Source organism: Pelobates fuscus, chromosome 5, assembly GCF_036172605.1.
Source record: "Pelobates fuscus isolate aPelFus1 chromosome 5, aPelFus1.pri, whole genome shotgun sequence".
Classification (NCBI taxonomy): Eukaryota; Metazoa; Chordata; class Amphibia; order Anura; family Pelobatidae; genus Pelobates; species Pelobates fuscus.
The window spans coordinates 171620846-171640105 of record NC_086321.1 but is presented as its reverse complement, the minus strand read 5'-3'; the positions used below and the strand labels follow the sequence as shown (position 1 = coordinate 171640105).

At 42.9% G+C, this 19260-nt stretch overlaps 1 protein-coding gene across 1 annotated transcript in view; it reads right to left on the bottom strand.

Moving 5' to 3' along the window:
* SSH1 (slingshot protein phosphatase 1) overlaps nucleotides 1-19260 on the bottom strand; it is a 54497-nt gene that overhangs the window by 24422 nt on the left and 10815 nt on the right. The window contains exons 2-3 of the mRNA XM_063454693.1: nucleotides 16949-16986; nucleotides 2185-2285 (exon numbers count right to left, since the gene is read on the bottom strand). Coding sequence (XP_063310763.1) covers nucleotides 2185-2285; nucleotides 16949-16986 — 139 coding nt within the window. The remainder of the gene's footprint in view (nucleotides 1-2184; nucleotides 2286-16948; nucleotides 16987-19260) is intronic.

Genomic DNA, 19260 nt, shown 5'->3' with positions numbered 1-19260 from the left:
GCATTGTATAATTATTATGCTGGGTAAAAAAAATTAAATCTATTTTTAGTTGTGTGTTATTTTTTTTTACTTTTTATTTTTTAAACATACATTGGTTCTGCTCAATAAAGATACCCTTTCTATTCATCCATTCCAATCTGCAGGGGTTTACCACATAGTTAACAACATCAAGAAGTGCTACAAGGTATATAAGTAGGACATTTCATGTACACACCCTAAGGACCCCACGTAAGAAATTAAATCATTGTAAAAACAGATTACCGGTAGTTACAATGTGGAGGGGGGCTTGGCGCACCAACACACCACTGGCACTGTACTCACTACAGTGCACTTGAACTCTTGTTAAGGTAATATAAGAGCTTAAATGGTATGGTACGTGTTGATTGGCTACTTAAAAGGTAGCTTGAGCCAATCACATGAGATAATCCAGCAATATCCCTGAAATCAGATGTCCACGCCATAGTGCAGACAATCTTTTTGTCCCAAGCTATAGCTGGTAACCTCACAAGCAAATCTAAATTAAAGTAAATACATGATGCACTACAGTAATCCTGAAGACCCTTTCTGCATGACTGGTGCAGCACCAAGAGGTTAAAGAGACACTCCACTGCCCAAACAAGAAATAAATAAAAATCAATGTTTAGCAGATATATCCCAAATGAAAACTTGCATGTATTTAAAGAGATACCGTAGTGCTAGGAATACAATGTTGTAATTTTAGCGCTATAGTTCATATAAAAACCCCTGCAAGGTGGTTATTGCAGTTTCTCATTAACTGCAATAATTACCATTGCAGGACAGGGACACTACACCCAGACCACTTCAATGAGATGAATGGTCTGGGTTCCAATAGTGTCCCTTTAATAATGCATTTTTTTTTTTTTTAAATTAAGGGTGTATATATATATATATCACTTGCAAAACCTGTTCCGCTCTTGTCTGCTGCATTTGCAAGCCCTCCCTTTCTAACCCCGGCCAGATTTTCTGTGGCTGTCCAATCACAGACTTCCCAATGCAGCTCAATGAGAAGGCAAGGCAGGTGCTCTGGGCAATTGCTGCATCTTGAGTTTAGTTCCACTGACCTAACCAAACCAGGAAGTAACAGGACCTGTTATCTGATAGACACCCAGGGAGTGTAACCAGGTTAATTTATAAAAGTGCACATATCTTACTGAAATCTGCACTTTCTGCAAAATGAAAAACACAATATTTTACAGAAAGTTAAAGTGCTTTAGTGATAACCTAGTAGCCCACTATCTTCTCTCACAAGTGAGACTTTCCTGCAATTTATAGCAGTTATCTCCCAGGCACTGGTATAACTATTGAAGCCAATCAAAGACACTGCTCACACTAACTGACAGCTGAGGATTGCTGTGATCATTCTACATTCTTCATGTCCCAGTATAGGCTTGAATTAGATTCAGATTCATATTATTTAGTCTGGGCATGTTTTAAGGGCAATTGTGGGACAACTTTAAGTTTTTGTGGGAATACATAAAAATATAATTTATATAGAAAAACTAAAAAGTTTGTTTTTGTATTTTATGATTTTTTTTCTGCTGAAGAATATGTCATAGTCACACTGCTTTAGTGTTTGAGGCAGTGTGACACAAGCTAGAATCTCAAAATTATTGCATTTCTTTAAGCCCACTCCATAACCTCCCACTAATCTGCTTAGTTATACCTCTGTTATTAATTGATTTTACCTACTGTGACCGCAAGTGTATAAACACAACTTTCTATAGCACCAGGGATTACGGCACTTCACATTTGTGATCTACTTCCCCCCCTCCCCCCCCCCCCCCTCCAAGATGCTCTACCAGCCCAAAGACTTACTGAGAATTATATGATTATCAACATCTATATATTTGAAAGGCAGAAGGTATTTAACAGAAGCTCCTATACACCATATATCACCGAAGAGCTTATCAGAGGTCTCCTATACACAAACGGCCATGATTTTATACATGCTCACATAGTTCTAAATAGGCCAACTATAGATGGACCTTACAGAACAAAAGGTTTTAGTTTTTTCCAGACAAGTGATATTATCTAGTACAAAAGTGGGGGTGTATCACCAGGTATTCTGCATGAATTCAGGAAAGAGACAACTAGCATGCATCCCTCCGGTGAGAGGCTGCCCTTTTAGACAGATACAAGGCCAACCTTACAGACACCCCATACCTGCATTCTTGTGGTTTAGAAGATTCTTTTGCCCCTGAAAGTTGTTCCCCTGCTGCAAGAATAAGGCAGCTCCCTTCACCATGAAAAAACTGTCGCTCAAACTGGAAAAACAAAAAACAGGGCATTTCAATGCAAACAGATGATCAACACATACATAATTTTGCACAGCATTTTCTGAACTCTCAAAATATTTATTTATAAACTATATTTTACCAGTGTGGCGAACAGAACCTCACCACAGGCTTTTGGAGGAGCCTGCTTGCCAGCCTCCTGCCCCAGGACTATGGGCCCTGCAATATACCTTGCCCAATGCACTTTAAAAGGCTCAATTCATATGATTTATGTACTTTTGTGCTCCGGAAAGAGAGACCGATCATTAGCCCTGATTCCCTGGAACTGTTTTGGGCATAGGACCATGTGCACGGTCGGTCAAAATTATGTCTTCCATGGGAACCCTGAACCGATCTGGGTGATCTTTGTATATGTTGGTCCCCCAGATCGGGGCCATCAGTGGATGTGACTTTTGTGGGTTTTCAATGTGTTATATAGCAACCCCAGCCTTGCTTCAGCCTTGTTAGGCATCATCAGTGAGGCATAACTGTCTGATATCTCTCTAGGCCTGTTTTTTGCTCTCCATAAGTTTAAGGGGTAATCCAAACGTGGACCCCTTGCTCACGGTGCCTAGAGATATATCAGCTATGCCTCACTGATGATGCCTAACAAGGCTGAAACGATCGTCTGGGGTTGCTGTATCTCTCGTGCAGAGGGAACTTGCTGGCATTTCGGATCTGGACTGCCCGTATGGATGTGACCAGTCTGATATGCTTCAGATATGTTCTCTCTGTCAGTGGCGTACACATGACCCATGGGGCCCCGGTGCGAAAATTGATCCGTGGGCCCCCCAACCCCCCGCGTTACATTGGCGGGCCGGGGCCGCAACACATTGCGGCGGGCACCTGGTCGCAGGGGTTGCAGGGCTGCGAACCCTGCGACCGCGGTATGTACGCCAGTGCATGCAGATGCACACACACTTAAAGGACCACTACAGACACCCAGATCACATCAGCTCAATGAAGTGGTCTGGGTGTCAGGTCCCTCTAGTTTTAACCCTGCAGCTGAAAACATAGCAGTTTCAGAGAAACTGCTATGTTTCACTGAGGGTTAATCCAGCCTCTAGTGGCTGTCTCACTGACAGCCGCTAGAGGTGCTTCCGCGATTCTAAGACACTGAACGTCCATAGAAAAGTATTGAGTAATGCTTTCCTATGGGCGGTTTGAATGCGTGCGCGGCTCTTGCCGCGCATGCGCATTCGGAGCTGAGAGGCGGAGGGATCCCCTGCGCCAAGGGAGTCCGGCGCTGGAGAAAGGTAAGTGCTGAAGACACACACACACACACTCACGAACAGACGCATACACACTAGCTAACAGACACACACATTTACTGACAGAGACACACTCATACTGACAGACTGACAGACATACATACACACTCACAAAACATACACTCTCACTAACAGACATCAAACAGACTCACTAACACACACACACAAACACTCAGTAACAGACACACACAGTAACACACTCACTGACACTCACTAGCAGACACACTCAACCAGGGCCGCCATCAGGGCATGACAACCGCAACGGTTGTCATGGGCCCGGTGGTCCTGGGGGGCCCGGACTGCTCAGGTCGTCCGGGCCCCACATTCAGTGGGAACATACCGGGTCGCAGGGGGCCCTGCGACCCCGGTATGTTCCCACTGGGCCAGCCTCTTCTCCTGGGGGGCCCAGCAGCCGGTCACCTCAGGGCCCCCCAGAGGCTGGCCCTGCTGACACCCGGCGGGTGCGCGAGGGAGCACTCTCCCCTGAGTGCTTCCTCTTCAGCTCCCTCGCGCACCGTACTGATCCCGGAGCCGGAAGATGACGTCATCTTCCGGCTCCGGTATCAGTGCGGTGCGCGAGGGAGCTGAAAAGGAAGCACTTATGGGAGAGAGCTCCCTCGCGCGCCCGCAGGACCGGCCGTGGGGTGACAGCAGGTCCAGCCTCGGGGGGCCCGGAGGTGGCCGGCTATAGGGCCCCCCAGGAGAAGAGGCTGGCCCAGTGGCTACATACCGGGTCGCAGGGGCGGCCGGGCCACCTGGTGGGCCGGGCCCGGTCGCAGCCACGACCCCTGCGACCCTGGTATGTACGCCACTGCTCTCTGTAATGGCACAAGATGAGCTAAAACCAGCTTGAGTTCTGAGCGGGGATACACCGAAGGGCAGGCTATTTCAGTTGCTGTCCGTTCTCAGAATACTCTTGCGACCCGTTTTTTGCTCTCAATTATCTCCCAGGCACAGAGGAGGGATTATCTTGTTTTATGTGGGAGTGTCCTGGACCTGAGAGCCAATGTAATCGTGTGTATGTTTTTACTATAGTCTACTCTCAAGTCCAGAGGGGAGTGCCCCTTGCATGGGAAACTGCACATAAGGCCAGTTGTGGCTGCCAATAAAGAGTTACAGCTTACCGTCAACATAGAGTCTCATCTCATGTGTGGGGGAAACAGCTGTATCTACTCTGGGGATTGCTATATCACTATACTCCCCTGGGATTATAATCACTTTAAGAGCATATTGCTATACCCACTGGAAGCTGGATCCTGGTCTTGGGTGAAGAACTGCGAGACTCCAGCCAAGCTGTAACGCTTGAAGTGGGGACTACATTGTTGATGGTGTCTGGTGGAGTGCTTGGAGTACTCAGTGAGCACTAGGAAGCATCGATTGGCGGAGGCACCTAGTCAGGGTGCCAGGCGGTCCTCCACAATCAGGAAGGATACATTGAGATTTCTATCATTTTTCAGTATGCAGATAATGGAATGATTGATTTCTTCAGGGTACAGCTTTACAACTGTTTAACAATACCATGAGGTTCAATGTATTAAAGTTTATAAAGGGACACTATAGTCACCTAAACAACTTAAGCTTAGTAAAGCAATTTTGGTGTAAAGATCATGACACTGCAGTCTCACTGCTCAATTCTCTGCCATTTAGGAGTCAAATCACTTTGTTTATGCAGCCCTAGTCACACCTTCCTACATGTGATATACACAGCCTCCATAAACACTTCCTGTAAAAAGAGTCATCTAATGTTTACACTTCCTTTATTGCACATCTCCTGCTCTGTTAATAGCTTGCTAAACCCTGCAGGAGCCTTCTATGTGTATTTACAGAGCTAGAGATACAAACTTTAACGTAAGTTATCTTATTGAAAATGAAACCAATTTTGTTTTCATGCAAACTGTGTCAGACACAGCCACAGGAGGTGTAGATAGGGCTGCATGGACAGAAACAAAACTGCTTCATAATCTAAAGTTGTTTTTGTGACTATAGTGTCCCATTAAAATATTAGAACCTGTGTGCAGGTCTAAGCCATCCCATACTCTTAGGTGTCAAATATAACCACACATAGCCTATTGGCAAATGTTCTACAATGTTGCCATTTTCTCTACAGTATTCCGCATTGCAAACCATTGACATGTTAAATACAGATTTGTAACTTCAAGAAAATTTTCTAAAATGTTAAGACTAAAATATTAACGATAAATATACAGTTATTGTAGACAAAATATTTAATTAATAACATTTAAATACAGAAGGACGAGAAGCAAGCTTGGCATGTTGGAACACTCAACATACTATGGGAGATAATTTTCCCAAGAACCACCACGGACCCCCTACCACATTGCCATTATAATTTCACTAGGGCCAAATCACCCGGTTTACGATGGCACATGGTTTGTGCCTATTAGTACAATAAAAATGATGTAATGTTGATCCCTCAGTGTGCTAAAGACAATTGCATGTAGACAGGCACAGGAACAACATAAAACTAAATATCAGAGAGATCAATTAGTATACCAGCCTTTCAATCGCAATGCATAAAATATAGCTAACATTTTAAAGCATTATCATCTACTAAAATAACAAGTGTCTGAATATATTACATATTCACCTTTGGTATAATACTACAACCCCCAGGTCCATACTACCCCATGTCAACACCTACATATGTTCCAGTTCAGCGTTCAATAATCCTGAATTGTTTTTCCTCCATCCTGCACCGATATGAGCCACTGTCAACTGCATCTCCCTAGTGATCACTGTTTCAAAGATACTCCATTATCGACAGACGAAGAGATACGAAAAGAAGACGTAAATTACATTTCCTGTACTCTTTCTGGGAGAATCTCCTTGGTCAGGCAATAAGCAGGCACTGGACAGAGTGTCCTTTAGATTTTGTAAATCACTACTATTCTTTGGCATGAGGTGGTGTGTAATGCTCTTGGACATAGCCCTCTTTGTACAAGAAAAATGACTTCACTTTTTTGCAAATCATTCATCTGATTGCTGTGTGAGGTCACTGCAGGGCCGGTAATGTCCATTCGTATTACTGTGGAACTTAAATTGCTGGAAAATGAGGAGGTAATGGAGAGACAGACTCCTTAATAGCTAAAAAATATGCTGTGATCATCAATGATCAAACGTGAAATGGAACATGTCCATACCTGCACATGAAAGGTGGCTATATATACACACATATATACTCAATAAATAAGCGGTTTTGTATGGGGGCCGTAGGGGGGGCGGGGGAGGACACACACACCACACAATTTTGTATGACATTTTATGAATTATTTATACTGTAATGAGGATGCATTACAGCAAGGTAAATAAACTGCCCACTTTAAAACTATGAGACCACCCTCATAGAAAATAAATGTGCCCTTGGCCCAATTTATATTTTGCTTATTTCTAACGAATTGAAATGCATTCAAAATCTTTATCTTCTGTCTGTTTACAGACACATACAGTTATAGCCATTGGCTAAAATTCATTCATGTGAGGACTTCTGGCACAGGATTCAATGTGAATAGAACAAATACAGAATATGATTAATGGACTTTCATGACGATCTCACATATACAAACATTCATGAGCTGCAGTAATCATGAATAAAGTGACGCAAACCCCCCCTCCCCCCTCGCAGAGGATTTCAAAATGTTAATATATACACTAAAACTGCATAACACATGACAATATTATACACACACACACACACACTATATATACATACACACATACACACATGCACTCACTCGCTCGCTCGCTCTACAGTGCATATCTACCTGGCCCCTGAAGGGATTGTAAAGCACTGGTAGAAGACACTACACCTTGAATTATATAATTTATCCGGTAAAGAAGTATGGAAGGAGTAATTAAGTTTTGCTGATGATTAATTTTAATGCATGTCTTACACTACTTTTATAGCTCCCTCAAACACTGTTTTTCAATGCTATTAAAACTATAAACAGCCATTAAAACTAATCAACAAAGCACATCACGTAAAAAGAGAATAATCACATTTAAGTCGTGGTTGTTCGCCTTCTGAAAGCTTGTTAAACTCTATAGTGCCTGTTGGGGCAGGAATACCTTGATGTCTTGGCAATAGTGCCTTATGTCCCAGAAAATGACATAACCTGCTTTAAAAAAAAAAAAAAGTAACACAAACACATTTCCTGTGACTCTCTTATACTCTAAGACACTCTCCTCTATAAATCTTTATTTTATTTTTTTAATACAATACTATAAACAAAGCATGCAGTGTAAGGAACCCTCTAAACTATAGTACTGTAGTAAAATTCTCTCATTGAATAAACTATTCTCATTTTCCCCAATTCTAAAACTTACAGAAGGTCCAGCGTAAGACAACTATCCCGTTTTGGTAATTTGTAGCAGAGTGGTGTACTTGCTCTGGATCTGAATAGAATGGGACTTTTTAGAACTTTTGCAAGGAGGGAGGAAGCAACAAACAATTTCCTTCCTACACGCTCTATAGAATGCCAAGCACACTGTACAGAACAATGGAGAAACTGAGCAGATATAAAGGGAAAGCACAATAAAGTAAAAACCTTAAAAGGTCAATTATTTTATTCTTTATGTTACAGTTAGACTGTGGTTCACCACTAAAATATATAAAATCTATGAGATCATTACAGTCTTAAATTCACAGAATATCAATATCCTGGATACATTTATGTAGCCACTGCTACCGCACATCCAGAAGAATGAAAACAATTATCTTGTCTAAAACACATACATTAAAAAGTTCCCTGCATATGCAGAGTTCAGCTGGTCTTTTTGTGCTTCAGAAGAAGATCTGGTCTCTGGTGTCTTTTCTTATCCCATAAACTACTGTCCATTGCTCAGCCTGTCTCTATTCGTGACAAAACGCTATAAATGCAATTGGCAAAAAAATTATAAAAATATAAATTTCTATGACTAATTTCACTATAGTATGCGTTATTTATTGCATCATCGATGACTGCATGGGTACATGAATCCTTTGCCACGCTCTGGCTAAAATAATGCAATGTATTGTATCTCTGCATGGTTTAGATATAGCTTTCTTTATTGTGGGTGACATCCCACATCCCCTCATTTACATGAGTCAGCATCTTCAGCTGACAAAAGTTATAAAGAGACCCTCGCTTCTAAAAAGACCATTGTCCATCAGGCTGACTCAGGCAAGAACTGACCTTTTGGGGAAACAGGGCACCCAGAATAGGGGCCTGCATTTTTCTCAAAGGAAAAAAATGTGGGTGAGAAAGAACACGAGGTTACTAGAAGATTTAACTCTTTGCTAGTTATTTTCAGAAGCATTTTTTTCCCCACTGTAGAGAAAATATTTAATACTCTGAGCAAATCATGAAATCCTAAATGTTTATTTTCTTATGGAAATAAAAACCCACAGAAAAGAACAACTGAAATATTAATTGTATCCCCCAGTTTATATTGCTTTTAGAACTGTAGCAATGTTTTTATTTATTTTTTGGTTACGCAAGAATGTTAACAGTACGTTAGTGAAAATTCTGGATAAAACCAATCCTTAGTCTATTTGAGGATTTTACAATAAAGGGAAGTACTTATTGAGGTATTTAGGGTGTTATGGAGGTGAAGGGGCATTCTACCCATAATTAGACAGGCATACTCAATAACGCAGACACTGCAGGTCAAGAATCTCCCACAATAAGCGACGTGCTCTAACTTGAAGCTCTCCATATGTGCTATCGGTTTTATAAAAGATTTTCAAATAAGTCTGGCTCTTTTAACTGTACTAATCATTTTCTGCTTTAGATTTGGTTGGGGCAAAGAATGTACAAACATAAATGTACTAATGAAAACAAGAAAGACTATAAACAACTCAAATACAAAGATTTGCATAACCTAAAGCTAGCTTATAGTTCGTTATTAGATCTAAAGATACATTATCATAAATCAGCATGAAATAAGGATTAGTTAGGTTGCATATTTTGCAAATTGATGTAATATTTAAATAGTTGGTTAATCAATTCAATTAACCCACATTAATTGATCTTGTACTGCAGAGATAACATGCACATTTCTTATGGGGGGGGAGGACACAACGTTATTAAAAGTTACATTTGAGCTCATTAAAGTGGTCTGGATGCACTGTCACCCTTAACCCAGCAAAGGTAATTATTGCGTTTTTTTTATAAACTGCAATAATTACCTCTGTGGGTTAACTCCAACTCTAGTGGCTGTCTACCAGACAGCTACTAGAGAGACTTCCAGGTCATAAGACGACTTTTGGTCGCCTAACTGACGCTGGACGTTATCACGCCATGCATGAGGACATCCAGCATCATGTAAAATCACATAGGAAAGCATTATGCATTTTAACCCTCTCCCGCACCACAGGGGGAGGGGAGATGACACTAAGGGAAGCTGTACCATTAAATTCCCTTTAATGTTATAAAATAAACATACAAAGATTTAAATCAAAATATTTATATATACTTATTTGGTCTTTACAGCAGTACTAGTAAGAAATGCATGTTCTGGGTGCGCCACCTATTCCCCTTTTTTCTGTGTAGATTTGGAATCCAAACCAGATTCCTAATGGGTTGACCACGGTTGCCCCTTTGGAGGTGACCACAGGAAAGCATAACATTGAAGAGTCCCTGGATGCAGTTTAAGCTGTAAGTATTGCAAGTAAGCATGTTAATCTCCCATGTTAAAATTAGTGCAGATTCCACCGACTTCAGAGTACTGTTGCGTAGTGGTTGGCTGAACACATTATGGCCGTATGGTGTAACTGAATCCCCATGTTTGTTTCCTAAAAACAATTTAAGGAGAAAAAGTAAGTTGGATTCCCAAACTGGGAAGCAACTTGCTGTGTGTCCAGGGGCGACCAAATTAGGGGATAACCCTTACAGAAATGTATAAATAGAAAAGCAGACCTAGTGGGTCAGAGAGAATAGGGCGCCCCCTAGTGAATATCCATACATATATACAGGGAATAAAACGTAACTTTTAATAGTTGCTGTATAAAAATATGCCTATAGTAAGGACACAACAAAAAAACAAACAAAAAAATAATAATAATAAACAAAAAAAACAAAAAATTGAAAAAAATGGGAGGATGTAAATCAGTGTGAGAACGTGCTGGATGGGGATGAGTGACCTAAGGTAATAACCTAAAGGATACTATTTTAATAGTCCCCCCAACATCTATGCTGTGTCTCACACGTACACTGACACCTCTCTGTTATATAATGCGATTGTCCCTTCGTTTGATACCCACTGACAGTGTCCAAATAAAAACGGAATCTGATGGGGTGAAAAAAGTGGCAAACAGTAATCTGCCTGTAAAGGAACTGTAGCAAAAAAAGAATAACACGAGAGATGAGTGTATCATATAATAGAGCCCTGATCTGGATGGTTATAATGTATCTAGAAACGATACAGCTGTTTGAGCACAGCCTCAGGGGGTACGGGAACGAATCTGGCGTGGAGAGAGCAGCCAATACCTGACATGCGGCGCTAGAAGAAGCCAACTAGCAGCCGTACAACGATGTCTTTAGAATTTGGAACACAAATTGCTCAACACACACCACTTGTCCCCTTGTCGCCACCCCTCTTTAAATCCCCTTATATCTCTAATGAAACCTGCTCAAAAATGCTAAGCTTAAAGGGACTATTAAAATAGTATCCTTTAGGTTATTACCTTAGGTCACTCATCCCCATCCAACTTGTAATAAAATTGGGACTGTATAGTACATTTGTTAAAGGGACAATAAAGTCACCTAAACAACTTTAGCTTAATGAAGCAGTTTTAGTGTATAGATCATGCCTCTCAGGTTTCACTGCTCAATTCACTGCCATTTAGGAATAACATCACTTTCTTTCTGTTTATGCAGCCATTGCCACACCTCCCCTGACTCTGCATGAAAACAAACTGGTTTCACTTTCAATCAGATGTAATTTACCGTATTTTTTGCTCTATAAGACGCACCTAATTTTTAGAGTAGGAAAACAGGAAAAACAAATAAGTGTTCCTTACCACCCACTCCCCTCCCCTGCCCCATAGTGTTCTTCCACACCTCCACCCGTCCCTTAGTGCCCCTCTCTCCTCCCCCCCCCCCCCTTGCTTCCCGGGAGGTCTCCTACCTTTAATGTAGCGTGTCTGAGTGGAGCAGTGCGCACCACGGTACAGGAGATTCAGTTTCCTGTACCTGGCCGGACTGAATGGAAGTGCTCACTCAGTGAGCACTGCCTTTCAGTCCGGACGGGTACAGGAAACAGAACTTCCTGTACCGTGGTGCGCACACATTCGCTCCATAAGACGCATAGACATTTCCCCTCACTTTTGAGGAGGAAAACGGTGCGTCTTATAGAGCGAAAAATACAGTACCTTAACAATGTTATCTCTTGCTCTGTAAATTGAACTTTAATAACATACAAGAGGCTCTTGAAGGGTCTAGCAAGCTATTAACATAGCAAGGATAAGAACATCTAAATTAAACAAAACTTGCAATAAAGGAAAGAAAACATTAGATGACTCTTTACAGGAAGTGTTTATGAAGACTGTGCAAGTCACATGCAGGGAGGTGTGACTTAGGTTCATAAACAAAGTGATTAACTCCTAAATGGCAGAGAATTGAGCAGTACGACTGCAGGGGCATGATCTATACACCAAAACGGTTTCATTAAGCTGAAGTTGTTTTGGTGACTATAGTGTCCCTTTAACATATTTTTCCCAATATTTTGCTTGTAGTGCAGATATATATCCACTTCTGAATTTTTTTTTTAAATGTATCATTAGCATTTATAAAGCACCAACATATTCTGCAGGACTTTACAATTATAACAAGTAATTGATATTAATAGAAGTGAAGAGGGCACAGCTCAAAAAATTAGGAAGATCAGCATTTCAGAAGATGGATTGATGGATAAGATGCCCGTGTTAAAATAAGCTAGAAAAAAAGGACGTGAAGAACTGAACAGTGGAAGGAGAAAGAAAGGGCTGGGCTTTAAAATAAGGGGAACTAAGGAGGGAAAATGTAATGAGAGAAGAAAGACAGCAGGATATCCTAAACATTTGTGTTTTCAGGGGCTTCTTAAAGAACTGAAGGCTACAGCAGAGTCTAATGGCATGGCACCTACATTAGCTCAACTGGCCATAAGGCTATTGAAGCATCATGAAAGCTGTAGTTCAACAATAGCTGGGTATCTAATATTTGGACAACCCTGTTTTAAGGCAATCATGAGTAATTTTTAATTCTTGTAAGAGAGAATTTCTCTATTGTTATGCCCAAAACACATGTATCCAATATGAAAGCCAAGAATGTGATTTGATTTGCTTTCCTCTAGAACAGTATGATCTAAAAAGAACAGCGTTGAAGGCCAATAAAAATTTAGTATATAAACTCCATTGGGTCTCTAACTTGACTTGCTACCACCACCTTGTGGTGATAACTATGACCGCTAGTCTGAATAACTGGAATTTCTGTAACTAATTTCTTTCTACATCTTCAAATACCAACTACTGGAAGATAACACAGTGTTTAACCAGGAAAGGTACAGTCAGAGTACATCCAGGGGATGTTACTTGAGGCCAATTTTCTATATGCTAAATCCTTCACTAAGCGAATCCTGTATACATACTTGGAATCGTTTATACATGATTTTAACAACAGCAAAATAAATTTGATTACTACAAACTAATTTCGTTTGCAACTGTTGATCAGAAAGCAGAGTTGGCTCTACTTTTATAATGCCACCTCTGCTGATTTCCCGCTACAGCTGCCCGGTCTGCACCTCCAGCTGGGTGCAAAACCCCTCTGAATGCTTCCTGTAGATCTGTGACTGGGAGGAGGCACCAGCCAAAGGTGCACTTAAAGTCCACTGGACCACCAGGAAGCCCACTGGACACCGATAATTGCCTGCCACCAATTCCAAAAGGTAATCAGAAAGGAGGCAACAAGAAAATAAAATATGAACTAATACTGCTCTTTATCTCAATAACACACATTACACAATACACATTAAACGTTCTGTGCTCCTACAAAAAAGGGACGCAGTGTAGTCTTTATAATAATCACCTTTGCATGAAAATTGGCTCCAATTTCTATCACCCTTCTGATGAGTGTTACAGCTGCTGAGCGCTGAAGCACATATCCCATAAACCCCTGGGTGGAACCCCTTTTTACCTGGGTTTCACCCAGCGCCAAGCCTTTTCTGAAGTCGGGTGACGCATGGATGTTGACCTTGTTGGAGATTCATTAGCTGAAAGAGTCAGCATGGAATATGTACAAAATGTACATTAGCCATCAGAATTCTCACTGCGGGCTTGCTAATGATGCTGTTAAAGATGAAGTTACTCTGGTAACTATCTGAAATGCTGCACATACAAACTCCAAGCACCATGACTACTTCAAAACACTGACGTTGTTATGGTACTTGGAGCAACCATTTAAGAGTTATTTGGAAAACACATCTTCTGTTTGACTAACGCGGATTTGCCATTTAATTTGTTTTGTATTTTTGCATATTTTATTGCATTAGCCTTTTCAAATATTACTGATGGTGTGTAACTTTTTGTTCCACTTTATATTGAAATTTAGTGTCTCGCCGTGCTGGTCGGTCGCAAGTCAGAGCGGCTCCGGCAACATATCTTTGCAAACACGCTCAAAACCGTTATTTTTGCATCAAATACGAACCGACAGCTCAGATGCCCAGTGCCGAGGCACAACTGGACCTGGGGAGAGGCTGGCTCGCTGAGCTACAGTCCCCCAGGGGAGAGGGTCGCGGTGCCCTAACCCGGGCCTTCTCCAGCGGTGAGCGAGGCAGACGGCCGCTGCCTCACTATCCTGCACCACAGAGCCCGGCCAAAAGCTCTGATCGGCGCGGACCTGGCTCCGTTCCCCCCCCTATGGACCGGGGGGGGTGATCCCGGTCCTCACCCGGTGGCCACAAGCGAGATTCCACATCTGAGGCCGGGGAACCTGATCGCTGCCTCCAAGATGGCGGGCGCCACGTGCGCCGAACGCATGCAGGACAAACCTCCCTCCTGGCGTCCACTACCCACGACACAGCTCTTGATAGCAGATACCGCCACAAGGAGAAGCAGCAATGCTCGGGCTAATCCCCGCTACCACACAAACCACCAACGCAAGCAACTGGCGCATGGAAGGTGCGGGTGACAGCAGCGACACCGAGGAGACCGGTTATCCAGCGTCGACCATCCACCCAGCAAGACACCTCTGGAAGCGGACCAACCCTGTACCCGCTTACTACTCAGCCTTTGACAGGATCAGACTTACACTCTGACAACCCCTGCTCTACAAGACGCTTGCTTCCCACTACACAGACACCACAGAGCAGGTATCAGGGTAAAACAGGACTGCACCTCTATGAATAGTCTTGGACTCACTGAGATACCGACCCTCTCCCACGGAGGCAGTTCGGGGTGCCCCGATCCACCAGGGTGATAATCACACGTTTTCCTTCCACTATTATGATGCATAATATGCATATAAGCGAAAGCCTCACACTGCTTTATTGTTCTTATAGAAGCAACATACCTCACTCCAGCATGTACCTTATTATTAACTGGTATTTTGAAATATAAGCATAATTATAGCATTGCTACTTACTTCAATCCTGAGGCACATAGTTTATTTACCTGTACCTCTAAACGTTGTAACCCCACTCTTTAATTAAGCCTGTATTCATTTATAATTTAAAAAAGCGCTCTCATCAATGCCACTGTAGAACCTATTTTGTATGCAAATGTACGCTGTTGTGGCGTTTGTCAACGATACTGTACACACCTGCGCAATACAAATAAAGAATAAAAAAAAAAAAAAAAGAAATCTATGGTCTCCCTTCTTATATGGACACTATAATCACCCAGACCACTTCAGCTCTATGAAGTGGTCTGGGTGCAATGTCCCTCAGGTTTTAACCCTTCAGATGCAAACAAAGCAGTTTCAGAAAAACATTTGGGGTTAAGCCAGTCTCTAGTGGCTGTCTTCTGAACAGCCACTAGAGGCGCACCTGCAACGCTGGAGGCATATTATGCCTACATCGCGCAGAGCGTCCATAGGAAAGCATTGAGAAATGCTTTCCTATGGACACTTTGAATGCACGCGGCACTTGCCGCGCATGCGCATTCGGATCCGCTAACGTTGGACGGGGGAGCTGACATTGGCGGGGGAGGAGAGATCCCAGCGCCGAGGGAGCCTGGTGCATGAATAAGGTACACTGCTGAAGGGGTTTTAACCCATTCAGCACCACGGGAGGGGGACCCTGAGAGCACTATAGTGTCAGGAAAACCGCTTTGTTTTCCCGACACTATAGTGATCCTTTAAGACCCAAAGAAATTAAAGCCAAGTACTTGTTTGCATTTAAAGGACTACTCCAAGCACCATGACCACTTCAGTGGTCAGCATGCTGGCGCCACTTCAGCCCACCCTTTCTCCCTGTATGGCAAGGGGAAGTGATGTCAGCAGAGGAAGATTGGGCTGAGGAAAGACCTTTGCCTCACAGCTGGAGAAAAGATAAGCTAATGGTTTGGGTTTTTTAATTAATTCATTTTTGTTGTCGGAGGGGATCCATCACGGTGCCTTATCGGCACCTCAGTGTCACCGCACCAGATTGGTATGGTCACACTATCGCAGTGCCTGATCAGCACAACGATATGACCGCATCTGATTGGTGCGGTCACACTAATGGAGGGAGAGGTTACTCACCTTACATCCAGAGCCTCTCCCTCCGTGCAGTTCTTAATACAGCGGCCAAGTCCAGCGTTGGGAAGGCCGCCGGCCGCTACAAGGCGGCGCTATATAATAACGCCGCCCACAATGACGTCACTAGTGACGTGAAAGTGCATGCGGCATCACGTTTTCACCGTGCACGCACATTCTGGGGTCATGGGACCCAAAACAGCCATTAGCAGAGTTTACTGGGTTATTTAAACCCAAACCTGCAATGGTTCAGTGCCCTGTCGTGGTTTCCATCCTGTTGGTTATCCGAGAGCGCATTCCTGATACTGTTTTTTGGTTATTGACTGCCCGTATTTCTGGTATCCCTGACCCTTTGGCTTTGTTCTTATCGTATTTGTTCCTTTCTGTAATCCTGACCTCGGCTCGTGCCTGTTATTTCTATTATGTTAAATACGGCCATTCTAAGGCCCGGTAATACGTTGTTACGGTTTGTCTTTGTTACGTGTTTTACTTAATTCTGCGTGTTGGGCCACTGGTTCGTCCTGACAGGATCATCACAGAAAGAGTTGCTCAACCAAAACCAATATTTTATGAAAACACTTGTTTTTAGTTGGATTAACCCTTTAATGAAAGTTGCATTACAGACAAATGCATATAATTACAAATTATTAAAAAGAATTTAACATATGTTGCTCACCTCAGGTTTGTCTTGCGATCGTCATCGTTCCCAAATTCCTGCATAAAAGCAGAGAACAGAATTAAGGTACATGTTAAACAGAGCTTTAAATGAAAAACAAAAAATATCCATCAAGATAGGTTATCAAGATTATGGCAAATCTAAGATCGGTCCATAATTTACCAAACTGCCACCAAGAATATTTCTTGTAGTCTTGTCTGTAAATACAAATCATGAATAGACAGTGTCAGTGTTACCAGGACTTCATAAATAAATACTTAAAGCATATGACATAATGCAATGTCACTAGAGGCAGCCATTTTCCTTAGGAAATACTGTGATCCAAGAACATCCTGGTAGACATAAATATAAACCCTGAAACGGGAGTTATGAAACTGCATTTAAAAAAAAAAAAAAATTGATCACGGAGATACCTCACACGTGCCCATCCAACGGTAAATCACCCAGACCAAGGCTGGTGGCCTACCTGAGCTTAAGCTGGGAGGGATGGCCGCTCTCCCAGTTCTCCGACAGACGCATTGCTGTCCCCCACCTCTCTGGACCGGCGGGGGTTATCCCGGTCCCCACCAACACCCATTACTACCTTCCAGCATCCACACTGACTGAGGTCCTGGACAGGGCCGGCCACCCTAAGATGGCGGACACACAACCACCGCGTGCGCAGCAACCTACCATGCTCACGCAGAGCACTTGCGAGCAACTACTGCAGCACCTGGCTGAGACTTGGGAAATATTGTGGACCAAGTTAGCAGCTCACCTTAAATTGTCAGAGGCTCCGGGTTGAGGCAAGAAATCAGAGACAGGAGAGGCGGAAGAAGAGCGGGCCCTCCCTGGGTGCTCCTTCCACAAAAGGCATTGAAGTCTCCTAATCAGGGCCTACCCAGTCTGAAGGGCGATAGGGATATACTCCCAGAACATCATCCACTCACACAGAAGACCCATAGCTGCAGGCGGCGTCAGTCCATCGGGATCCACTGACGTCCCCTGCATCCCCTGACTCTTATTCGAGCACCCAAGTCCGTGGTCCAAGGATGCATGCCTTCGCAATGCCCTGGGGTATTGGGGAGATTTGGCTTGGACTCTGCCTCAGGATGCCGCTCAACCCCCTCAGCCCACCACCAAACCAAGGCATTAGCTGACACGAGATGTTCCACCTCAAATCCTTAGATAGTGCTCCATTTGTTTAGACAAGCAGCGAGCATCACTAATACTTTAGTTTGCCTATTTACATTGTATATTTGATGTGACACAGCTTTTCTGTTAAGTTTTCTGAGGGATGTTGAGGGAAGCAGCCTCTTATAGTACACAAGCCATACGCTGACTATAGTGCCACTGCTAAATGGAGGCACAGACCCCGAACACATAATCAGCCTTAGCCCCGATCAGCCTTTCCAAAGGCGAAAAAGAGACAACATACCGGCTTTCCACAGAAGCTCATGCTTATGTACAGGGAGGTGGGCCCAGTGGTATTACCTTCTAACAAGCCTTGCTTGAGACACAACATGTATTTCATGCCTGACTCACATCTAAAGCCTAACCTACACTACCAATGGGCATCTCGCTTATGCTTACTTTTAAACATTTAGTCTTGCTAGTTACCTCAATATTGTTAAGCATAACTTGCTTTCTCCCTATCCACCCTTACAATGTGCAGGCTCATCAAAATGCTGATCAACAGTTGTGCTTCAATATGCTATGTTTAAGCTTGAACCCGCATGTGCTTTTGGGGCATTGTAGGATCTGCTTTGTTATTACCATGCACTACCAAAATTCTTATATTTACACGTTTATTTTCCTTTCTAATGCATTTGTCTAGACCTTCTCACAAAATAGATAACTGCTGTATGCTTACTCAACCTACACATCCTTGACTTGCATGTTATAATCTTGTAACGGATCGCCTGGCACCCCGACTGGGTACCTCCGTTAATGGATGCTCCTAGTGCTTCCTGAGGACTCCAAGCACTCTGGCAGACACCACAATCACCGAATCCGGGAAACCTTTTAAATTCTCCCAAGCATATGAATGCCGTAGACCATTGAATAGGAACCATACGAATAGGCTTGTACTCCTAGCAGTCAACTGGAACAGCATGCCATAAATCCTTCCCCCCAATAATGAGACGACACATCACTTTGAGGGTAAAACAGGAACTCTGGACTGGCTCATCCAGCCCGGCTTTTATTCACCAACAGGTACATACAGGACACTCCCAGGGGGAGGATGAAATTGACCAATCACATGGATGTACCTCCCACACCTTTCCTCCCCTTAGATTAACACTTAATCCAATTATATAGTACACATTTTT